Source organism: Anguilla anguilla, chromosome 9, assembly GCF_013347855.1.
Source record: "Anguilla anguilla isolate fAngAng1 chromosome 9, fAngAng1.pri, whole genome shotgun sequence".
Lineage (NCBI taxonomy): Eukaryota > Metazoa > Chordata > Actinopteri > Anguilliformes > Anguillidae > Anguilla > Anguilla anguilla.
Window position 1 is genome coordinate 40,018,768 of NC_049209.1, and position 22,622 is coordinate 40,041,389.

The 22,622-nt window shown below is 41.6% G+C and overlaps 1 protein-coding gene across 3 annotated transcripts in view; it reads left to right on the forward strand.

Annotated features, from left to right (window-relative positions):
* LOC118235586 (contactin-5-like) overlaps positions 1-21,921 on the forward strand; it is a 350,615-nt gene extending 328,694 nt beyond the window's left edge. For all 3 annotated transcript variants that reach the window (XM_035433068.1, XM_035433066.1, XM_035433067.1), the window contains exons 19-24: positions 6,795-7,029; positions 12,538-12,647; positions 16,268-16,454; positions 17,273-17,385; positions 18,734-18,902; positions 20,801-21,921. In XM_035433068.1, coding sequence (XP_035288959.1) covers positions 6,795-7,029; positions 12,538-12,647; positions 16,268-16,454; positions 17,273-17,385; positions 18,734-18,902; positions 20,801-20,904 — 918 coding nt within the window. In that variant the 3' untranslated portion in view covers positions 20,905-21,921. The remainder of the gene's footprint in view (positions 1-6,794; positions 7,030-12,537; positions 12,648-16,267; positions 16,455-17,272; positions 17,386-18,733; positions 18,903-20,800) is intronic.
* Positions 21,922-22,622: the final 701 nt, after the last annotated feature.

Below are 22,622 nucleotides of genomic sequence, written 5' to 3' on the forward strand. Positions count from 1 at the left end.
TTTTGTTACTTGCACTGACACTAATTTCCTCATATTTGCATAGACTGCTTCTGTAAATTCAGTCATTAGCACTCCCTGATAAGTCAATTATCTTCCCAAATGATGATTAATTGCAAAGTCCATGACAGAAACTGGTAATAATAAATGAACATGGGTGAGGAAGGGCTGGCAATCAAGCAGCAATGCAGTGATTGATTAGAAGGTTTACAGCCCTAACTACTGTTCTTAACATGCTCCAGTAACTTTGAGACTGAAATGCTAGTGCTCTATCTCACTGTTCCTCCAAACATCCAGTGGCTGACAATTAATTAACGTACAGAGCGAATGGCAAGGATTCAAAATTTTGATGGCAAGGAATATATATAGCATGGAGATAATGTGTATATACTAACATGTTGTAACACGTGCAAATGTAGACAGACAGACAGACGCACACATGCACACACACATATACGCAAACACACAAACACATGCACACACACACACACACAAACACACCTACACCCTCTCACACACACACACACACACACACAGAGACATGCGAACCAAACAAAACCCATTAGGTAAATAAATCACCTGTAAATCTTTGATCAATGGGGATGAATATGGAAGGGGACAGCTGAGGAAGGAGAGCTAAGTTTGGCAGGCAGACCAGGCGAGAACTGCGCCTGCTTATTAAACTAGACAACTGCAACAGAACTGATTCTCCCATCCGTCTATCTCATTAGCGCCAGTGACGAGAGAGGCTGTTTTTCACCAGAGGATGAAAAAAGGAAATGGAAAAGCGGAATGTTGAAACTGCTCTCTCTGAGTCCAGTGGTCCAACCATAAGGCGTACATTGGAACTGGAGAGGGTAGGAGGGGCCAGGCGGTGAAAACTTGGAAGTAAAGGGAAGTAGCATTTACTGTGCATGTTGAGTGCAAATGAGCTTGCTGCCCATTGACTTTTGTGTAGAAAACCAAGGTGATTTAACAACCAGAGAAAGCCTCGTCAGTCAGTTTTTTGTGATCATAAATTTCATAATGTATTGGAGTTTGTGAAACAATGGTTGTTTTGGTCCAGGTAAATTATTTATTAAACCTTACATATTTTGCCGCCTATTAATGGGAGCTTTAATGTTTTACACTCAACCAGTACAGTACAGCGCAGTACAGGCTTACTTCCGGGGCTTCACAAGCTTCGGTTAGCTGAAGGCAGGCATTCCTGTTTAATTATATATGCATGTCTATGGGTCCAACTGCTCACAGGGGGAGTGGTTTCCACACACCTCTCAACAATTGTTACACACGCTCTCTGTGACACCTGGGTCAAATCATTTGTGTGTAATACTTTAGACACCAGTGAAATTCCTTAAGATTACTGACCATCTTAAAGGAAATAGTTTCTGTATTTACAACAGAATTCTGAACAAATTCTTCAGAAATATAATCTAATCTTTTTAAGTATTCATTTGTAACTCTCCAGGAGTGCTTATATACCCAGCTCTGCTCCCTGTCTCATTCAGGAATGAATCACAGAAAGAGAGTCAGTCAAATCGGGTTATGAAATTCAGTTCACTTCTTGAAAATCTTCATAGACTTTTGTGGCTGTTTGTTTTACTTCATTCCCTGAGTCACAATTCAGTTCCTGAATTGACTGAATTGAAATACACTTCCAATCATTCAAGGAAGCATGTATTTCCCTCCCTGTGCTACTGCTTTATCGAGCTCCACAAACAATCTCCCATTATCAAAGTGCAATGCGGTCTAATTTGTATCCGAGGAACATTACTGTAGGCTAATTATAGCTTGAGCCAATTCCTCCAGGTGGTGTTAGAAGTAAACCACACCTCCTTCTACAGTAGTGCCTCTCCTTCAGAGGGCATGGTAATTCTTTAATTTGAGTGACGCAATTTGAGGGCTGTTTTTCCAAAGTGTGTTCCAGTCGTTTGGATTTGCAGCATGGCAAAAGGTGGGGTGTTTGCTGCCAGGAATTGGAGTGAGTACAGGTGTTCCTCATTTATTAAATTTGTTGGGACTTAGTGCTGGCTGCACACATTTTAATTCAATTCCTCTCTTGCCTAATACATTTTAGCCGTGTCCAATAGCTAGATGTGTTGCAGGTGTTGTGTGAGTGTGTGTGTGTGTGTGTGTGTGCGCGCGCATCTGCACGCGTGACCATGTGTGTTGGAGGAGGAGTCCAGATTAGAGCTTGTCATTTTCCCGTGCTGGTAAAACCCGACCAGAGCTCGACAGTTAGGGTCGGCTCGGGTCCTAATTCTGTAATTTTATGTCGGGCGTAGTTCGGGTTGGGCTCTTTAAATTTTGAGCGTGAAGTACCATGCAAGGTGGGTGGCAGTTGTAGGCAAGATAGTTTAAACTATGCGAGTGACAGAAAGGATGCCTCAGAGAAAATATGAGAGCATGAAGTGGTCCAGCAGCCATCAAAAGGAAAATGTGAGGTCTAGACAAACTTTTACATGGTTTTGCAAATGCAAATAGGCTACTGTGGTACCCAGGATTACCAGCTTTCGGGAGACAAATAAGCATACAACCTCACCAGCCATGGCGCTGTGTGTGGGCCTAATGGGCCTGGGCCCCACCCACTCTTACCACTGGTTCATGCTAAAATAACAGTCGGGAGAACAGTTTTAAACTTTTGTTTTCAATTATTTCCAGTAACATTTAAATGCACAATAAAGATTGAAAAAATGTCCTCTTGATTTCTAAAAAAAAAAATTAAAAGATAACATTTTATGAGGCTACCATCTGCCTGTTTCACATTTCTGGGTATGTAAACCAGATGTAGAGGGAACTTACGTCCTGTAGCTTAGTTGTGTTTAGTTATTCATGGAAAAAGGCGAATTTCAGAACCCACTGCATCACAAGAGGAAACAAGCCTATTTTTCCTTTCATTCATTCCCTGAGGATGAACACTTTCGAGTGATAGTAGTTTGCTACACAGGCATGCAGCCCAGCAATGACAAGATCCACCAGTAGTCTATGTATATATAAAATCTTAAAAAGCAAATAGCTTCCAAAGGAAATATATTTAATCACATGGAAAACTCTCAAACAGATTCAAGTGCCTTTAAATGAGCTAGCTAGCCAACTGGGAATCCCACATTCATTCATAAGAGCAAGCCAGTGTTATGCTAGGTCCGCTTTCACTCATGTAACTTTGTATTACAATTCAATTTGATCTTTGGTCATGCATAGTTGCTAGCCATTTACCAAATTGCTTCAAAATATCTACTGTATATTTTTGGTTGTAGCAAAATCATGTCTTCATTCAATTGGGCGGCTATGTATGACAAGATATCATTGGCAAAACCTCTTTAAAAAGTTGTCCCATCATGATTAATTTGTTTTGGCACTGATGGATTTCCATACCTTGGATGAGGAGCTAACACCATAGTTTAACGTTTCATAAAATTGAAATTCTTAGTTCAGTGTTTCAATGTCATGTGTTTCAAAGGTATTCTTTGTAAAACAAGTGTCCTTATCCATTTCAGCTTCTGCAATCACAAGTTGGTATAGATGTTTTATTTTGTTAAATATTGAATATGCTGTCCCAGGGTTGCATGCACACTTCAGCTGTGACGTTGCTCAGAAACTGGTCCTCTTCACCCAGTGTTCTATATTGCTGTAGGAACATGTCAGCTTCCAACCGTGTAGAATGCAGATGTCAATAACGATTTAGAATGCTGATCCGATGTGTATGACCTAAACAGCACAATAATGACAAATGGTGCATTTTTGGCATGACAGAGCCATAACACCTGCTGTAAATTAGTGAAAGAAAGGACATGGGGTGTGCAAACAATTTCTGCAATTAACCGGCCCAACCAAAATTATTTTTCCCCATCTAAAATTGAAATCCTGGTGTTGCTACTGAACCTCACCATCATAAACAAGTCAGAATAAGCGGGAAGTAGAGTGATTGCGGACCTGGGGGTCGAATAGTTAAATTAATCGCTCAATTAATAAGCTAGCTAGTGTCCTTAAACAGCAGTAACCATAAATGTAAAAAAAAGAAAACAGATCGCTTGTTACCAAACAAGCAACCAGATTTTAAGCAAAGCAAGCCAAAAAATAAATTTTTTCAAGGGAATTTTGGAAAAACAAACAAGCCCAAATTGCATATTATAAGCTAAATTCTGGTCACACCTTGCTAAAGTAGGCCTATGGTAGCTGTAAAACAGGAACATTAACATTACGACATACGGTACACTGCATAAGCCTGATCCAACCCGGACATCAATTGCATCTTTTCCTAACAGAACAGTGATGATACCTCAAACCAGGGTGTGTCTACTGAACTGACGCACTTATTTAAGTCAGGTTCACATTGGGCCAGGCTTTCAAAGTGCTGCAACACGCTGGCTTTGCTCAGACTGAAAAGAATCCTGGTTCATCCTGTGGAAACAGCACTCATGGTAACAGTGTACAGATAACACATTCTCATCATTCATCTCCCGCATTACTGCGTATTTGTGGCCATCTGGCCAGAAGTAAAGGTCACAAACCATTTTTACCTGTATGTATGTCCTGTTTGAATGGCATAATTCCAATTACAAAATGTTAGCTATCCATCTGAGATGTGTAGTTTCATTTCTCATCCTGGTCAGGCCCTGAACATGCACAATGAAAAGTGTAGCATGGCTTCAGAGAAACTAAAGGCTTTCATTTTTTTTTTTTTAAAACAGCTTTTCTCAATTCCAGCTGGAAGGCAGTGGTTATTTGAAGACTTATAATGCAGTCTTTTGTGGCAGTCAGTGCTTCTTTTAAGTCTGTTGACATACTGACGTACAGCAGACCTTGCTATGCACCAATGGGGTCTATTTCACAATCATGTGAAATGTTAGAAATTAGGAAATTGGTATACAGTATGTGTATATATGACAAATTAAAGGAAAAGGTCTCAGATGTGCATTCGTCTTTTTAAGGAGGAATTTATGCACTGAAACCCTTCTATAATATCTATCTCTATGTAGTTGTTGACAAACTGTTCTTGCTGTCTAATCAGTCTAATCATATCTTGCATTGACATTCTCAGTCACCGGAGGAAGAGCTGCTCTACTTTTTTTCCTGACATATTCCGCTAATGCACAAGCATCATGGTCATCGAATGTGCGCTTTCGACCACTACTTCCAACACTTTCTATTGATGTGTTTCTCATAGATCTAAATGTCACTTTAGTCATTGTTCCTATTGAAGCACTAGCCAGTTTAGCAGTATCTGTGACTGAAGCTCCTGTCATCCGTGCCCCAATAATGAACTCTCTTTCAAAGTCACTTAGGTCTTTTTCTATTGCCATATTGATCCAAAATTGTGGTTAACTGGGCCTGCTCTGCATTTTTATACATGCCACAGAGCATTAAAGGATGTTAATTGCATAATTGTATCATCCAGTACACCCGTAGGGAAGCATCTGAATTTGTTATGTTTCGCCTCCCATTTATTCAGGTTTTTCCTTTAATTTGACATACATATATATGTATATATATATATATATATTCCTGATAATTCATGCTAACCTGTTTGAATTTATTTATTTGTTTTTTTTTGCATTTGCTGTTACCAAGAATATTGCTACTGTGACGACTAAACTTGTAGCGTTTAAACACTGGTTTGTGTGGAATAATCACATTTTTAAAATGTGCTCATGGTCATGACTAGAGGAGTATAATTTTCAGAATTGGTAAAAGAATACTACATCATTTAATCTGACACCCCCTACTGCAAATGTGAGGGGGGAGGGGGAACCCTTTCCCGGTCCTTCACTGTCATTTAATACCTTATTCTGCTGTAGTGATAAACAAAAGAAAATCATAAAATTCCATAGCAATCATGTTTATAGTCATTAAAATGTCAGTCTCTGCGGATGTTTTATTCAGCATATTCAGACTCGGGGTTACTGAGAAACATTTTATTTTAAAAACCAAGGCATGTCACCGGTTGTCTGCTGATTGAATAAACTGTAGATGCAAACTCCAATTGGTTGATTGGTGCACCTGTCTATTGCATTTATTGATGTGGATGAATAGAGCTTGGATTAGCAGGATTATGGCGTGGTTACACAGCGATTCGGTCACAGGTAACAAAGAAATGATAGACAGGATTATAAAGGTGGCAGTCACATCAGTCGACCACATTTTCTGCCCCCCTCCCCCATAAATTCCATTTCAGTCAATTTATGGAAATTCAATCAATTCAAAACACAAAATTTAATTAAATGAATTACTTGAAAAATCCTCATGGAAAATTATGTTTCTTTTTCAAATTCAAATAATTTAATTTTAATTATGCCCTGCGATAGATTGGCCACCTGTCCAGGGTGTGTTCCTGCCTCTTGCCCAATGCACGCTGGGATAAGTTCCAGCACCCCCCGGGACCCTGACCAGAATAAGTGGGTATAGATAATGGATGGAATTTTAGGTCAATGAATTTTCATTAATTTACTGGATTGACCGAATTGAAATTTAATTCTATATTTTTGTCTGTCCGTCTATTTTTCACAGGGTTGTTTGTGTTTGCATGTAATCATCATGCTGTCTTTTACAATAATATACATTAAATGAATGAAGATTATCGTATGATAAAATGTCAGAAATGTATCAATGTTCACTTTGACAATCTGTTGTTGCAGAACATTTAGTAAATACACTATATGACCAAAAGTATCTGGACACCCTTGGTCTGGGGTGTGTAGATATGTAAATGTGTAGATATACCCCTGCGCATGCCTATAGTTACTTCTGTTTGTTTGTTTGTTTTAAAAAGTAACAGTTCCTTGTGTACTTTTTTTTAGCCGGTGTCTGAGGAGTTTCAGAATGGCGAAGGTTTTGGTTACATCGTGGCCTTCCGGGCCAATGGGACACGAGGATGGAAGGAGAAGATGGTGACATCAGCAGACTCCACCACTTTCAAGTACCGTGATGAGACATTCCCACCCCTCACCCCCTTTGAGGTGAAGGTGGGTGTGTACAACAACAAGGGGGATGGGCCCTTCAGCAAGGTGGTCACAGTTTACTCTGCAGAAGGAGGTAAGTCCATTTCAATTCAGCATTTTCAACAAAACATGTTGCCAACCAAACCAGAGCTATCACACACACATCCAGTAACTTATACTGGTGTAGGACAAAATGTATAAGAGAATCTGCACACTGCTGTACACTACACCCTAAATTAAAGATGTACTGCTCACCACAATAACTTTTTCAACGTTTCGAACCAAGTCTTTGGCAGGAGAAAATCTGAGAACGCCTATGTAAGCAGTTGCCTGGTGTGATGACATCGGGCGGGTAAAGGTGCAAAACAAGTGTTTTAACACTTGTTAAAATGTGAAAACAGATCACCTTGTCTTGTCCCTCTTGAAATAGAAAATGTATTAGATAATGTCCCATGTACTTTTACTGTTGCTTTGATATGCTTACACGTTACCTGTAGCAAAGTTATGAATTTAATATGGAATCAAAAATATTTATACATTTCTAAAATGAATGGCCATGAGACTTCAAAGGCTTTCTCTGCATCCAGTGAAGTCAAAGCTGTTGATATGATTGATATGATTATATATTTTGTGATTTTCTATTATATTTACTGTCCTTCATATGTTGTATATAAATTGTCTATCAGATAGAAACCCAGTTACTATTTATGGAATAATCGTTGTGATTCAGCTGCCAATAATCGCTGATAGTTTATGATTTCCATTTATGCAGCTGATGGGTCTATATGATGAGAACTTTATTGGATCTTTTAACTCCGTATGCAACAAAGTTATAAGTGAGGCATCCCATGTGGATGCCTATTCTCCATTGTCAATTGCCCAATTAGAAGCTTTACTTAACACTTATTTGAGTGCTTTTTAAAAATTATTTACTATACTCATTAGTACACCCATGACTTCCAGGTGATTTACTTGTTTTAAGTTTTTAAAAAAGGTGTATCAATCTAATGTTCTATTGTCTGTCTGAGTTTTGTTCTGTTCAATTGATACTTTAGGAAGGCTCAAGAAATTATTTTAGGGTCTTCTTGTCAATGGTGTTTACATTTAAACTGTATAGATTTTTATAATAGTTAGCATTCCTGACTGACTCCCTCCGGAGGAACTCCTACATTGACACCTCGGTACAGACAGGAGGGATGCCAAAGGTACCGGGGTGTCTGGAACACACAGGCATGGTCACACAGCTGATCAGGGAAGCTCAGGAAAACAAGGGGGACATGGTCGTTCTGTGGTTGGACCTCGCAAACGCCTAAGGCTCCATACCCCAAAAGCTGGTGGAGGTGGCACTAAACTGGCATCACATCCCAGAGAAGTTCAGGGACCTCATACTGGACTACTGCAAAAGCTTCAGTCTGAGAGTCTCCTCCGGAGTGGCACAAACTTGAGAAGGGAATAATCACTGGTTGCACCATTTCAGTGATCGTTTTTGCGCTTGCCATGAACATGCTGGTGAAGTCTGCTGACATCGAGTGCAGAGGACCGCTCACTGAGTCTGGTGTCCGACTGCCGCCAATCAGGGCGTTCATGGATGACCTCTCTGTGACGACAACATCTGTCCCAGGGAGCAGGTGGATCCTGAAGGGTCTGGAGGAGCTGATCAGCTGGGCTTGCATGAGCTTCAAGCAAGCAAAATCCAGATCCCTGGTGCTGAAGAAGGGAAAGACTTTTCAAGAAGTTCCACTTCACCCTCGGCAGCACACAGATACCATCCATCATTGAGAAGCCTGTGAAGACTCTGGGAAAGGTGTTTGACAGCAGTCTGAGGGATGCAGCATCCATCCAAGCAATTAACAAAGAACTGGAAGCCTGGTTGACTGCTGTGGGCAAGTTGGGCCTCCCTGGCAAGTTCAAAGCCTGGATGTGCCAACATGGTATCCTTCTACGCATTCGCTGTCCCCTCTTAGTCTAATAGGTCCCGATCTCCACAGTCGAGGGCTTCAAGAGGAGGATCAGCAGGTTCCTATGGAAGTGGCTCGGACTACCTCGAAGCCTGAGCAGCATCTCCCTGTATAGTCAGAACACCAAACTGAAGCTCCCCATCAGCAGCCTGAACGAAGAGTTCATGGTGAGCCGAACAAGGGAGGTGTTGCAGTACAGACAATCTTCTGACCCAAAGGTCTCCTAGGCCAGCATTGAGGTCAGGACAGGACGGAAGAGGACAGCAGCAGAGGCTGTGAAGTTTGCATAGTCTCGGCTAAGACACAATAGGTGGGCACGGTGACTCGAGGAAGGTCTGGCCTTGGTAGCAGCACTACACCACGCTACAACAAGCTGCAGTGAAAGGATAGGAAGGCACTGATCCAGGAAGAAGTAAGGGCATCAGTCGAGGAGGAGCGAAACAGCAGGATGGTTGGAATGCAGCAGCAGGGAGCCTGGACAAGATGGGAGCAAGCAGTCGAGTGCAAGGTCTCATGGGCCGAACTTTGGAAAGCTGAACCCCAGCATATCAAGTTCTTGATTCAGGCTGTCTACGATGTTCTACCTAGCCCGTCCAACCTGTTCTGCTGGGGAAAGGTGGAGTCACCAGCATTCCCGCTGTGCCTCAAAAGAAGAACCCTGGAACACATCCTCAGCTGCTGTTCGAAAGCCCTGGGCGAGGGGCGCTACCAGTGGCGTCACGACCAAATCCTGAAAACTATCGCTAAACGCCTCCACCCAGTGAAAAAGACCATTGCTTTCTTCAGGGCTGGGGAGAAGCCAACACCAGCTGCCAGAATCACCTCTGCTGGCATGCTTGCAACAGCACATGACTGGAAGCTGATGGTTGGTTGACCTGGGGAAGCAATTCAAGTTCCCAGAAAATGTCACTGTGACAAAGCTGAGGCCAGATATGCTGCTGCTCTCTGGGGCCTCAAAGCAGGTTGTCCTCTTGAAGCTCACCGTTCTGGGAAAGGACCGCATTGAGAAGGCCAACGAGAGGAAGAGGGAGCAGTGTGCAGATTTGGTGGAGCAGTGCCGCAACAACGGGTGCTGTGCGAAGCGCGAGCCCATCGAGGTGGGATGCAGAGGGTTTGCTGGCCAGTCCCTCTGCAGGGCCTATAATATGCTAGGCATCACTTGGGCTAGCAAGCGAAGGGCCATCAAGTTTGTCACTGAGGCGGCCGAAGTTGCCTAAAGGTGGCTGTGGATCAGGAGAAGTGATCCGTGGGTTTGGTAGTGCTACCTGGACACAAGCCGGAATTTGATCAACCCCAGCTGGGTTGTCTGGGTGAGGGTGTCTGATTGTTGAAAGACTCGAAACACCTAATGAATCCAGGTAACATCACTGATGATGTGCCCAGGTGCATCACAAGATGTGTTCTACAAAGCACATTGCTCTGCTATTGCTTGCTTTTCATGTTACTGGTTGTTTAGTTTGAGTTTTTCAGACCAGCAAAGGATGCTTTAAAATTTTGCTTTTTTAAGTCTGTAGGCCAAGATCTTTGCAGCCCTTGGTCCACTGTCACCTGTATTCTGTCAAGTAAAGAGAGATTTTTCCATCTCCTCTGATAGAAACTGACAGAAGCGTCCGTTTCTTCCTCATTTATTCAGTTAAATTATTTTAATGGTTTATTTGTTTCTCTTGTCTTTATTTTTTCAAGAAGATGAGAATGAGATGATTTTCCCCTCAATACGTTTGCCCTTTCTCATAATTATAGGGTTTATATCTGATGTGTCACTATTTTGTATGTAATAATTGAATGTGTCTTTCTTCTTTGTCCCTTTCTTCTTTGTCCCTGTCCTCTTTAAAAATAAAGAGTTGTTGAATCTCCATAGATAATTGTCGTATGCAAAGGTGCATGATCTGAAAGGAGTATTTATGCTACTTTTTATTTTCCGCACATTTTATTTTATTTTTTTTTAACAAAGAAGCAATCAAGCCTTGAGTATTTACTTGTGGATGAAGAATAAAAGTAAAGGAAAATATTACTTTTCTTTTTCTTTCTATTTTTCTTTATATTCTCAGAAAAATTGCACCCTCTTCTGCTTTGTGCTTTGTAACACTTTTAGTATGCATTTTTGCATCCATTGTTGAAGTCACCTCCTAATATTGTTAATCCTTTATCTTGACGGCCAATTGCTAAATAGGTTTTTCAATTAACTCTGATCCCTCTACTGGCTATACACATTCGATTTTTTTTTTTTCAGTTTCACCAATTAGCATTACTAATCTTGCCTCATTATCAACAAAACTGGTTTCCAACTAAAATAGGACATGATCCTTTATCATTATTGCCAATGTTCTTCTTGCGGAGCCGGGAGATAAACTATGGACTTGCACAGCAGCTAGTTTCTCAGGTTCTTTTTTTATCAAATGAGTTTGTTCTTAGAAGAACCGCCCACTTTTTCTGTATTAATTTATTGCAACATCTTTTTTATTAAGTTCTGTTTGGTAGTAATGTGTAAGATCAAGAAGAAAAAATATTCATATACAAAATATTATCTGTGCTTTTCTAAATAGGGTATTCAGGTTGGATACACCCCTAATAACAATGTGCACATGTACAGCAATGTGAGTAGACAGGTATTAGGGCCACCTAGTGTAGAGTGATACTCAAAATATAAGATTCTACATTTTGGTTTGTTCATTTTTAGTGGAAAATCTTCTGGGATCTGGAGGGCTGTTTTCAAGCTTCACCACCATTTCCATGTTAAAGTATTTCAAATGTATATTTGTCATTCTTGACTAATGTTATGATGGCTCAATATCATATGTCACTCTCTGTGATATTACTACATCTCTATTGCATTGATACTGCCTCTTGATTATCGGCTGTACCTTCTAAAAGCAGATTCCTGATGACAGATCCAATACAGTCTGTACTGCTCTGATGATCATTCCTTATTTCCTGCAGATGGTTCTGAGTTGCAGTGCTTCCACTTTCAAAGCCCTGTCTGTGATATTTAAAAACTGTTATCATCAAGTGTCATTGTTTCCAGAGAAAGTGAATCCCCTATCTATCATCTGTAATCCCTTTTCTTCATCTTAGTTACTGAGTAACTGGCACCCCTCTAGCACAGGCTCTGACAGGGGTGGTGTGGGCTGGCTCTCTTGTGCCCATCTGTGTGCTGATGGAAGTGTGATCTAGTCTGACTGTGTGTTGGTGGAAGTGTGATCTAGTCTGACTGTGTGCTGGTGGAAGTGTGATCTAGTCTGACTGTGTGCTGGTGGAAGTGTGATCTAGTCTGACTGTGTGCTGGTGGAAGTGTGATAAAGCCTGACTATGTGCTGGTGGAAGTGTGATAAAGCCTGACTATGTGCTGGTGGAAGTGTGATCTAGTCTGACTGTGTGCTGGTGGAAGTGTGATAAAGCCTGACTATGTGCTGGTGGAAGTGTGATCTAGTCTGGCTGTGTGCTGGTGGAAGTGTGATCTAGTCTGGCTGTGTGCTGGTGGAAGTGTGATCTAGCCTGACTGTGTGCTGGTGGAAGTGTGATAAAGCCTGACTATGTGCTGGTGGAAATGTGATCCAATCTGACTGTATGCTGGTGAAAGTGTGGTCTAGCCTGAATGTGTTTGACAAAGCCTGATGTATTGTGTATTTTTTTAACTTTTGATTCAGAGCCCAGAGAGCCTCCCTCCGAGGTTAAAGCTACCAGCTTGTCCTCCTCTGAAATCCAGGTAGCCTGGAAACCACCAAACCCTGGTCCTGGCAGACCTTGGGGATACGAGGTAGGGGTTGATTCATGTGCATGAGTTCATGCAAATGCATGTGTCCGTGTGTCCATGTGTCCGTGTAAGATAAAAAATTAGTTTAATCAGACAATGATCAAATTCTCTTTAGAAAGACATACATTGTCATAAATTATTAATCATTAAAATGAATTATAAAAGATTATCATGAAATGTGTATTTCATGAGAAACACTAGACTGGTATATTGTAAATGCTGACAAGCAGGAAGTGTGAGTGTGTTCAGAAGAAAAGATCAAAACTCCCTTTTATTCAGCAAAGTATACAACTGGATCAGATCACATAGAGGGAGGGCAGAGGTGGTTTGGGGTTACAGAGACACTTCTAAAACTAATCGCAGGTTTACTACAGTGTATGAATACATGTATATATAACTAAACAGTGTACTTAAAATATATGTAATGTACACTACATGGGAAAGGGAAATGGACACCTGGCATCCAACATCTCATCCAGAATTATGAGAATTAATATGGAGCTGGTCCACCCTTTGCTGCTATAACAACCTCCACTCTTCTGGGAAGGCTTCATACTATATGTTAGAGCATTCCTGCTGGGATTTGCTGCCATTCAGCCTGAAGAGCATTAGTGAGGTTGGGCACTGGTTGGGTGATCAGGTCTGGCTCGCACTTGACTTTCCAATTGATCCCAAAGGTGTTGGATGGGGTTGAGGTCAGGGCTATGCGCTGGCCAGTCAAGTTCTTCTGCACCAAACTCAGAAAACCATTTATATATGGATCTCACTGAGTGCCCGGGGGCATTGTCATGCCAAAACAGGAAAGGGCGTTCCCCAAACTGTTGGGGAAGCACAGAATCATCTAGAATGTGATTGTATGCTGTAGCATTAAGATTTGTCTTCACCGGAACTGAAGGGCCTAGCCCAAATCATGAAAAACAGCCACAGACTAAGGGGTGTCCAAATACTTTTGGTCATATAGTGTGTGTATACATACAGTGCCTCAGAAAGTATTCAGACCCCTTCACTTTTTCCACATTTGGTTACAGCCTTTTTCTAAAATTGATTAAATTCATTTTTATTCTCATCAATCTACACACAATACCCCATAATGACAAAGCAAAAACAGGTTTTTAGACATTTCTGCTAATTTATTAAAAATAAAAAACTGAAATATCACATCTACATAAGAATTCAGACCCTTTGCTGTGACACTCAAAATTAAGCTCAGGTGCATCCTGTTTCCATTGATCATACTTGAGATGTTTCTACAACTTGATTGGAGTCCACCTGTGGTAAATTCAATTGAATTGGACATGATTTGGAAAGGCACACATCTGTCTATATAAGGTCCTACAGCTGACAATGCATGTCACAGCAAAAGCCAAGCCATGAAGTCGAAGGAATTGTCCATAGACCTCCAAGACAGGATTGTGTTGAGGTACAGATCTGGTGAAGGGTACAAAAAGATTTCTTCAGCATTGAAGGTCCCAAAAGAAAACAGTGGCCTCCATAATTCTTAAATAGAAGTTTGGAACCACCAGTACTCTTCCTATAGCTTGCCACCTGGCCAAACTGAGTAATCAGGGGAGAATTGCTTTAGTCAGGGAGGTGTCCAAGAACCCGATTGCCACTCTGACAGAGCTCCAGAGTTGCTTTGTGAAGATGGGAGAACCTTCCAGAAGGACAACCATATCTACAGCTCTCCACCAATCAGGCCTTTAAGGTAGAGTGGCCAGACGGAAGCCACTCCTCAGTAAAAGGCACATGGCAGCCCGCTTGGACTTTGACAAAAGGCACCTAAAGGACTCTCAGAGCATAAGAAACAAGATTCTCTGGTCTGATAAAACCAAGATTGAACTCATTGGCCACAATGCCAAGTGTCATGTGTGGAGGAAACCAGGCACCGCTCATCACCTGGCCAATACCATCCCTACGGTGAAGCATGGTGGTGGAAGCATCATGCTGTGGGAATATTTTTCAGTGACAGGAACTGGGAGACTAGTCAGGATCAAGGGAAAGATGAACAGAGCAAAGGACAGAGAGATCATTGATGGAAACCTGCGCCAGAGTGCTCAGGACCTCCGCCTGGGGCGAAGGTTTACCTTCCAACAGGACAACGACCCTAAGCACACAGCCAAGACGACGCAGGAGTGGCTTCGGGACAAGTCTGTGAATGTCCTTGAGTGGCTCAGCCAGAGCCCGGACTTGAACCCAAACCTATTTTTAGGTCTCTGGAGAGACCTAAAAATAGCTGTGCAGCAACGCTCCCCAACCAACCTGACAGAGCTTGAGAGGATCTGCAGAGAAGAATGGGAGAAATACCCAAAATACAGGTGTGCCAAGCTTGTAGCATCATACCCAAGAAGACTCGAGGCTGTAATCACTGCCAAAGGTGCCTCAACAAAGTACTGAGTAAAGGGTCTGAATACTTATGTAAATGTGATATTTCAGTTTTTTTTATTTTTAATAAATTTGCAAAAATGTCTAAACCTGTTTTCGCTTTGTCATTATGGGGTATTGTGTGTAGATTGATGACAATAAAAATGAATTTAATTCATTTTATAATAAGGCTGTAATGTAAGAAAATGTGTAAAAAGTGAAGGGGTCTGAATACTTTCCGAAGGCAATGTATATGTGTGTGTGTGTGTATATATGTATATATATATATATGGAAACTGATTTCATGAAGCGCTTGATGAACAGTTCTTCTGCTGACGTTGTTTACAGAGGTAGTTTAGAACTCTGTAGTGAGTGTTTCAACCAAGGACAGATGATTTTTACGTGCTTCAGCACTTGGCGGTCCTGCACCTTGAGCTTGTATGGCTTATCGCTTTGTGGCTCAGCTGTTGTTGCTCCAATATGTTTCCACTTCACAATAACAGCACTTACAGTTGACTGGGGCAGCTCTAGAAGGGCAAAAATCTGACAAACGGACTTTTTGGAAAGGTGGCATCCTATGATAGTGCTACGTTGAAAGTTACTGAGCTCTTCAGTATGACCCATTCTACTGCTAATGTTTGTCACTGGAGATTGCATGGCTGTATGCTTGGTTTTATGCACCTGTTTGCAATCAGTGTGGCTGAACAAGCAAAAATCACTGATTAGAAGGGGTGTCCACATACTTTTAGAAATATAGTGTATATACTCAGCATTTATTTCACTTCAATTTTTTCACATAATTAATTTCATTCAATATAATGATGAATTAGTCATTAATTAACATTTCCTCTATAATTTGCACTTCACCAGTGTTCATATGCATGTCTGTGTGTGGGTGCCTGCGGGTGTGTGTTTATGTATGTGTCTGTGCATGTTGTGAGAAGGAATCCTGTCAATATGATGTTCAGGTTCTTTTGGCGACAAGCATGAAATATAAACTTCATTTCATCCTGAGGGAAAGATTTGTACTTGCATAGCCTGTGCAGGTAATGTTTCTGTACTTACTATCGTATACACTGTTGAGTATGATATCTTGGCTAAGGTAAATTCAATAAACTGTCTTTGTAGTTAAAGCAAAGCTGAAACACACATTGCAGACCTTTTTTTTTTAAACTCAGAGGTAAAAAGTATTGAAATTTCTATGATCATTAAGGCAGCTCAGGCAGGGTTCCAGTACGTCTGACTGTCTCCGTCTGTGGCAGGTGACCTACTGGAAGGACATGGAGCAGGAGGAGTCTGCAGAGAAGATGAGAACTCCTGGGAACGAGACGTCCATCTTGCTGAGCGGGCTGCAGGGGAACACCCTGTATCATATCACGGTGAAGGGCTACAACAACATTGGGCAGGGCCCCCCCAGCAGCGCAGTTAGAGCAAAGACCAAGAAATCTCGTGAGTATACACTTTCTCCTAGGTGAGACGAGGACTTTGTTAATTGCATCCTGTATGTGCTGAGCAGACGCTCCTATCCATAACAAGATATACAGCTTCCATGTTTTTTACATACTGTGCATTTTAACGATGATTATTCACTGAAGCATTTCAGATTAAATTGCTCTCACTCAAGGGTACAACGACATTGCCTTATCTTGGATGTGAACTAACAACATCCGAGTAACAAGCCCAGGACCCTGAGCATTACAGTGCACTGCCACCTCCTTTCTCTCTGTTTTTGCCCATCCCATGTATCATAATGTTAGCGTAACACTGTAGAAAAATTGGAGCTGTACGCATTCGCCGGAGTATGCCCTCATGATGTGGTGCAATAAGGAGCTGGATGTGAAAATCGACCCCAGTGTAGATTCGCTACTCTGTAGTGTATTGCAGTGAAATCCCACTACTTTGGTTGTCTTCACATTCATAAAAGATCTGTACTCTTTTGGCGTATTGCCTTCAGTGAAATTGTGTTATGTGCAATCCTACATGACCTTAACTGCTAACTCTGAAGCATCACCACGGGTGTACAGGCTAATTAGAGAGGAACTACCAATCAGAGCCTCTATTGGCACTGGCCCTGGCTGTGAAAATCAAAAATCAATTCCTCCATTGATTGGGCCTTTCTGCATCCATTTCCTGTTTGCATTAAATGGCAGATATTTTTTTTCATATAACCTTTTCACTCGCTTTAGTTGTAACTTCATTGTGTATGGATGATGATGATGATGATGATGGTGATTATTATTATTATTATTATTTTCTTGTTTCTGCAGCTCCGAGCCAGCCTCCCAGTAATCTGATGTGGATGCAGGAGGGGGACAATGTGTCTCTTGGGTGGGAGCCGGTGAAGTCGCTGGACAATGAGTCTCATGTCATGGGTTATAAGGTGAGTCCTGTCCTTCTACATATTCAGATCATCACCACTGAGACCTCCAACAGGAGCAAGAAATGAGTGGGAATCAGCATCTCAGCTGGCAGGGTCAAGAATAAATAGGATTCATTTGTTAGTATCTTGATGTACTAATAATAACATGTATTATTTGTACCTGTTTTGTATATGTGTTGCACAATTGATTAGCCCCTTTCTATGAGCTATTGCTAAAGTAAATTGGTCTGATACCTGTGATGCCATGCAGATTATTGTTCCAATCAAAATTCCTAACTATACAAAATGATACTTACTGTCCATGGCTTCATTTCAGACTAAGTGTGGTCATTGTTAGTAGGTCACTCTCACACAGGCTAGTAAAATATTATCATCAGAAGAGTGTTGTACAATATATACTCCGTGTCACTTGTATTTTCTTCTCATGTTCTCCAGGTGAACTCTAGATCTAATCTATAGATCGAATACCTAACACTAGAATATATTTTTTGCAAAGCAAGATTATCTTTTGCATTAAGTAATTATGTTGATTGAACTGTTAATGCACTGGTTAGATTTATTGTAATAAACAAAAAATGTTTACATGAGATTCACACATATCAAATGTATACATCGGTCAGCTGAAGCAAATCCCATTGTCAGACAACACAGTTGCCCTCAGGATTTCTGGTATGGCAGGTGATATTGAGGTGAGACAGAACAGCTGTTAGAGAACAGACTTGTTCAATAGTTTTGTACGAAAAGAAGATAGAAAATAATATATGTACAGATAAACTGAAACGTGTACAATTTTTATTTACTGTTATGCCTTTACCTTGGCCAGAGGTGTTCTGCTGTCTCATACTCAACTAAGCAAAATCTGGGCCCATGTGCTCAAGTTAAATCAGGTGATTGGCCTGCGCTTAGAGTTATATGTGGGGCCCACAGACTTAATTTACTCATTTTTGGGGGCTCAGATTTAAAAAAAAAAAAACACTCTCTTAGGACATACTTTCAAATATAGACTTATAAGATCACATCTCATTGCTTAATGCTTTACTGCACCTCATCTGCTTCATCAGAACGAGAAAGTACATTATTTTTTCAGTGTGGAAAAGAAATAGTTGTCTGTCCTCACTCCACTTTAGAGGTAGACTGGTATACACCCAAACCCCCCACCCCCATACCAGAGGGTGTTGCTGCAATGATATTGGTCCACTTGGGAAAAAAGCCCCAAGGGACCAAAAAAATCAATACTTATATTGCTGAGCAGTTTCATTAAAATTTTGACATTTGTGAAGCATGGGTCTGGTTACCCCCAAGATTGTGCTGCATTAAACCCCGCAGGGCTTTGTGATTGGTCCCACAGGTGTTACTGCGTCAGGAGGGGCGGAGCCACAGCCAGGTGATCGAGACCCACAACCCCTCAGCTGTGCTGTCGCTGACAGAGGGCGGGGCCTACATCATCGAGGTGCGGGCAATCAGCGAGGGCGGAGTGGGCACCGCCAGCGCTCAGATCCGAGTGCTCACCTCGTCAGGTGAGAGAGCCTGAAAACCTGCAAACCACACCCAGAAATCTCCATCCTCCTCATTGCCACTCTAACATGCACCCAAAAATCTCCATCCTCCTCACTGCCACTCTCACACGCACCCAAAAATCTCCATCCTCCTTACTGCCACTCTCTCACTCACCCAAAAATCTCCATCCTCCCCACTGCCACTCTCACACGCACCCAAAAATCTCCATCTCCCTTACTGCCACTCTCACACGCACCCAAAAATCTCCATCCTCCTCACTGCCACTCTCACACACACCCAAAAATCTCCATCCTCCTTACTGCCACTCTCACACACACCCAAAAATCTCCATCCTCCTTACTGCCACTCTCACATGCACCCAAAAATCTCCATCCTTCTCACTGCCTCTCACACACACCCAGAAATCTCCATCCTCCTTACTGCCACTCTCACACGCACCCAAAAAACCATAATCCATAAAAAATATCCATTCTCATCCCCTCTATAACACAGAAACCCAAAAACTGAACCCTTAACCCCTTCACACACTACACCCCAAAATCTACAATCTCACCCTCTCTCGCTCGCCACATCCTACGATGTGCACTCTTACCCTCTCACACACACAACCTCAAAACAGTATATTCTGTTTAGTGGGAGGGTTTGTCACATTGTGACAGCCCTCATTCCTGTAGAATTGAATTCCCTGATCACAGCTTGTGCATGCAGCATGGGGAAGTCAGACTTCTATTTGAGTCTACCGGAAGAAGAAGCTCTCCATCTTTCCAACTGACACTCATTCAAGGGCTGGTGTCCACCACTGTCGCTAGTGTGACTGTGATGCATCCTAAACTCACAGTCACACTACATATATTTGGCAGAATCAACATATCGTTGTCAGAATCTGTTACTGTACATTATGACTCTATAACATTGATTAATATATCTCAATTTTGAATGTATATATATATATATTATATACCTGAGTTGCTGGTCTGTGTCTTAAAGGTTTAGGATTAGGTATAACTGATCTGTTTTGAACCTAGAACAATCTTAATGTATTATCTCATCTGAGATTGTGGCTATTCTAGATAAATGCGTCACCAAGAATTTGCATTTAATCTATATATTCACGTGTCTAATGGATAAGCACAGTGAGTGCTGCTATTACTGTCTGCATCCACTTTGAAAGAGCTCACACCGTATCACATGGATAATTAAATGTTTACCAGCTGCTTATTTTTTTCTTTCGTTTTTTATGCACGCTCAAGATACTAATTGAGTTAACACAGCTGTTGCAAAGCCAGGTTGCTACTGCTTAATACTCGTTTAATTAGCACCTTGGCTCACACCTACACGGTTCCACAGCTAATTAAGTTTGCTGCTACGCTCAGATGACAAGATGAATTTAGAGTTTACCATTATTCTTACAGCAGTACCAGCAATCAATTTAGTGCAGGCTTGCCCAAATCACTTTTTCCCCTTAAAGACAAACTCACAAAGACAGCTGTAAGCCACAAAATTGTTACTGATTCTTTGGAGACTAGAACAGCTTGCTTACAGCTGAGAAGAGGCTGACCTCTGAAGGCCACAGATGTGTTCTAATATCAGAATATTTTAAAATGCCCCAAAAGCTGTCAACACCTGAACAGATGAAAGGTTATGAAAAGGTTCACCAATTATGAGCCTAATTGTCTGGTAATGGGCTGGTGTAAAAAAGGGGATTTCTTTCATAGCGAACTGTCGTCAGTTCCCCTGCATCTTTAACTCACAACCTGGTCAGCTCGCGTATGCATTTCATTCACATCACATGGCCTAGTTCATGTATTCTCTTCATAATGTTCCTTTTTGTTCTTAGTGTATGTTGCTGAAAGAAAGATGATGTTGTTCTCTCTCCCCCATGTGTTTGTGTGTGTAGGCGTTCGGGTGAAGAGTGGTCAGTGGTCAGTGCACAGTGCCCTGTGCAGCTCAGTATGGACCGTGCTGCTCCTGACCACACTGGTGCCTTTAGCTCCTTGGTGAGACCAGAGCCCACCCCCTCATCCCGCCCGGCCCTGCCCAGCCGGAGCCAGACTCCTCCCAATCACATGGGCGGCTGGCTTGGCCTTATCTCATCAACAGGACCCGGAAGGCCTGTTGAAGGGGACACATTTTTCCCACACAAGGATGGCTGAAATATGCATTTCTTTATTTCCCTTTTGTTTTTGAACATTTGGTACTTCTTTTGCTTTAGGTCTTTCCAAAACCATTGTAGTAATCATACTGTACATTGTTCGGAAAGATTGTAGTTTGTTCCTGTACGCTGACTTGGTGAAGAGTCCACCCCGTGTACAGAACAGCATCTTAGCAAGTTCCAGAAGGCTCGTAGGTGGATCATGAACGACAACCAGTTCAAACTAGTTCCCTATGCCAGATTTTTCCATTATTTTTCACTCTCGGCTGCCTAACTGTCAAAGGCAGAAAAAAAGAAAACAAAAAACAACTTGGTAGAAATAAGTGCATTGTTTTTCTTATTCAGAAAAGACATTTTTTATAGTATCAGAGTCTTACTATTTCCAGAATCTGCTTTTGTACTTTGTGTTACCTTTAGAAAAAGTGGCGTGCGTGTCAAGGTTTCTGTTTGCGATTGCCAACTAAGGTGCCAGGAGACTCGGGAGAAGGTGACGTGTTTGACCAATAGGAGACAGGCTCTTTCCTGTAGTGCCCAATCACATCATTAGACAGTGACAAAATCACTCTGTGGTGTGACAAAATAAATAAATGTGATGTATATTTTTAATGGTTAGTGGTCAGTCTGCTCATTAAGAACCCAGAGGAACTGGACACAACACCATGTGTTCAACAAGGAATGTACTGTACTTGTGGCAAACTGTGCTCCCTATAAATTGTTGAATGATTTCAAAGTTAAAGGTTCTATTTTGTTCATTCAAAAAGGTTGATTTAATTCATATGGCTGTGACAACAAGAAGGGGAGTGTGAATTACCTGCTGATTAAACAAATACTGCTTTTATTAAAATGGAATGATAATAGCAACATGATTTTTGACTTACTTGTTCTCTTTGCATCTTCCTCTCTGGCAGCTATTTTTGTTTGCTGCACACAACCTATTCATATGACTGTTTTCTGTGGCAGACCTTCGTAGGAAACAGAAAAAGTTTGAATTTCTCAATGTTAGCTACTATTAGCTGACGTTTTGCCTTGTTGAATGCACTTCAGTTGAAGGTGCATTCATATGTGACTCTACCCTCAGAAATTTGACTGTTTAAGGCGTCTGTGGCTCACTTTGCGTTATAGCAATCGGTACTGCAGCTGATGGAATGTTGCCTGTTTTTACCTCTGCAGTGAAGAAGAGGGTAAGTACCGGTGCCTTTTAAATGTGCAGTCCCCACAGTGTTTTAATTACCAAAATTTTAAATTACAGTAGGCATATTTCTGAGAGGTGGTTAAATCCCTGCTTCCACCAGGTTATATATTTTAACAATAATCCACACTAAATTGTCTTTATACTTTACAAGATAAGGAATGGAGAGATGAAAAAAAATAATTCCTGTTTTGGTTGTGGTCCATACAGCATGAACCTCTGCGAGCCCTCTAGTAAGACAGCAGCAGAAGCTGCTGAAAACCCCCATGGGCACGGCTCCTTATCACTCACCTCTTATTGCCTTGGCCCCGAAAATTCCCAGCCCCCACTGGGGTGTCAGTGGAAATTCATTTGCTGCAGGAATAATTAATGAAAGAA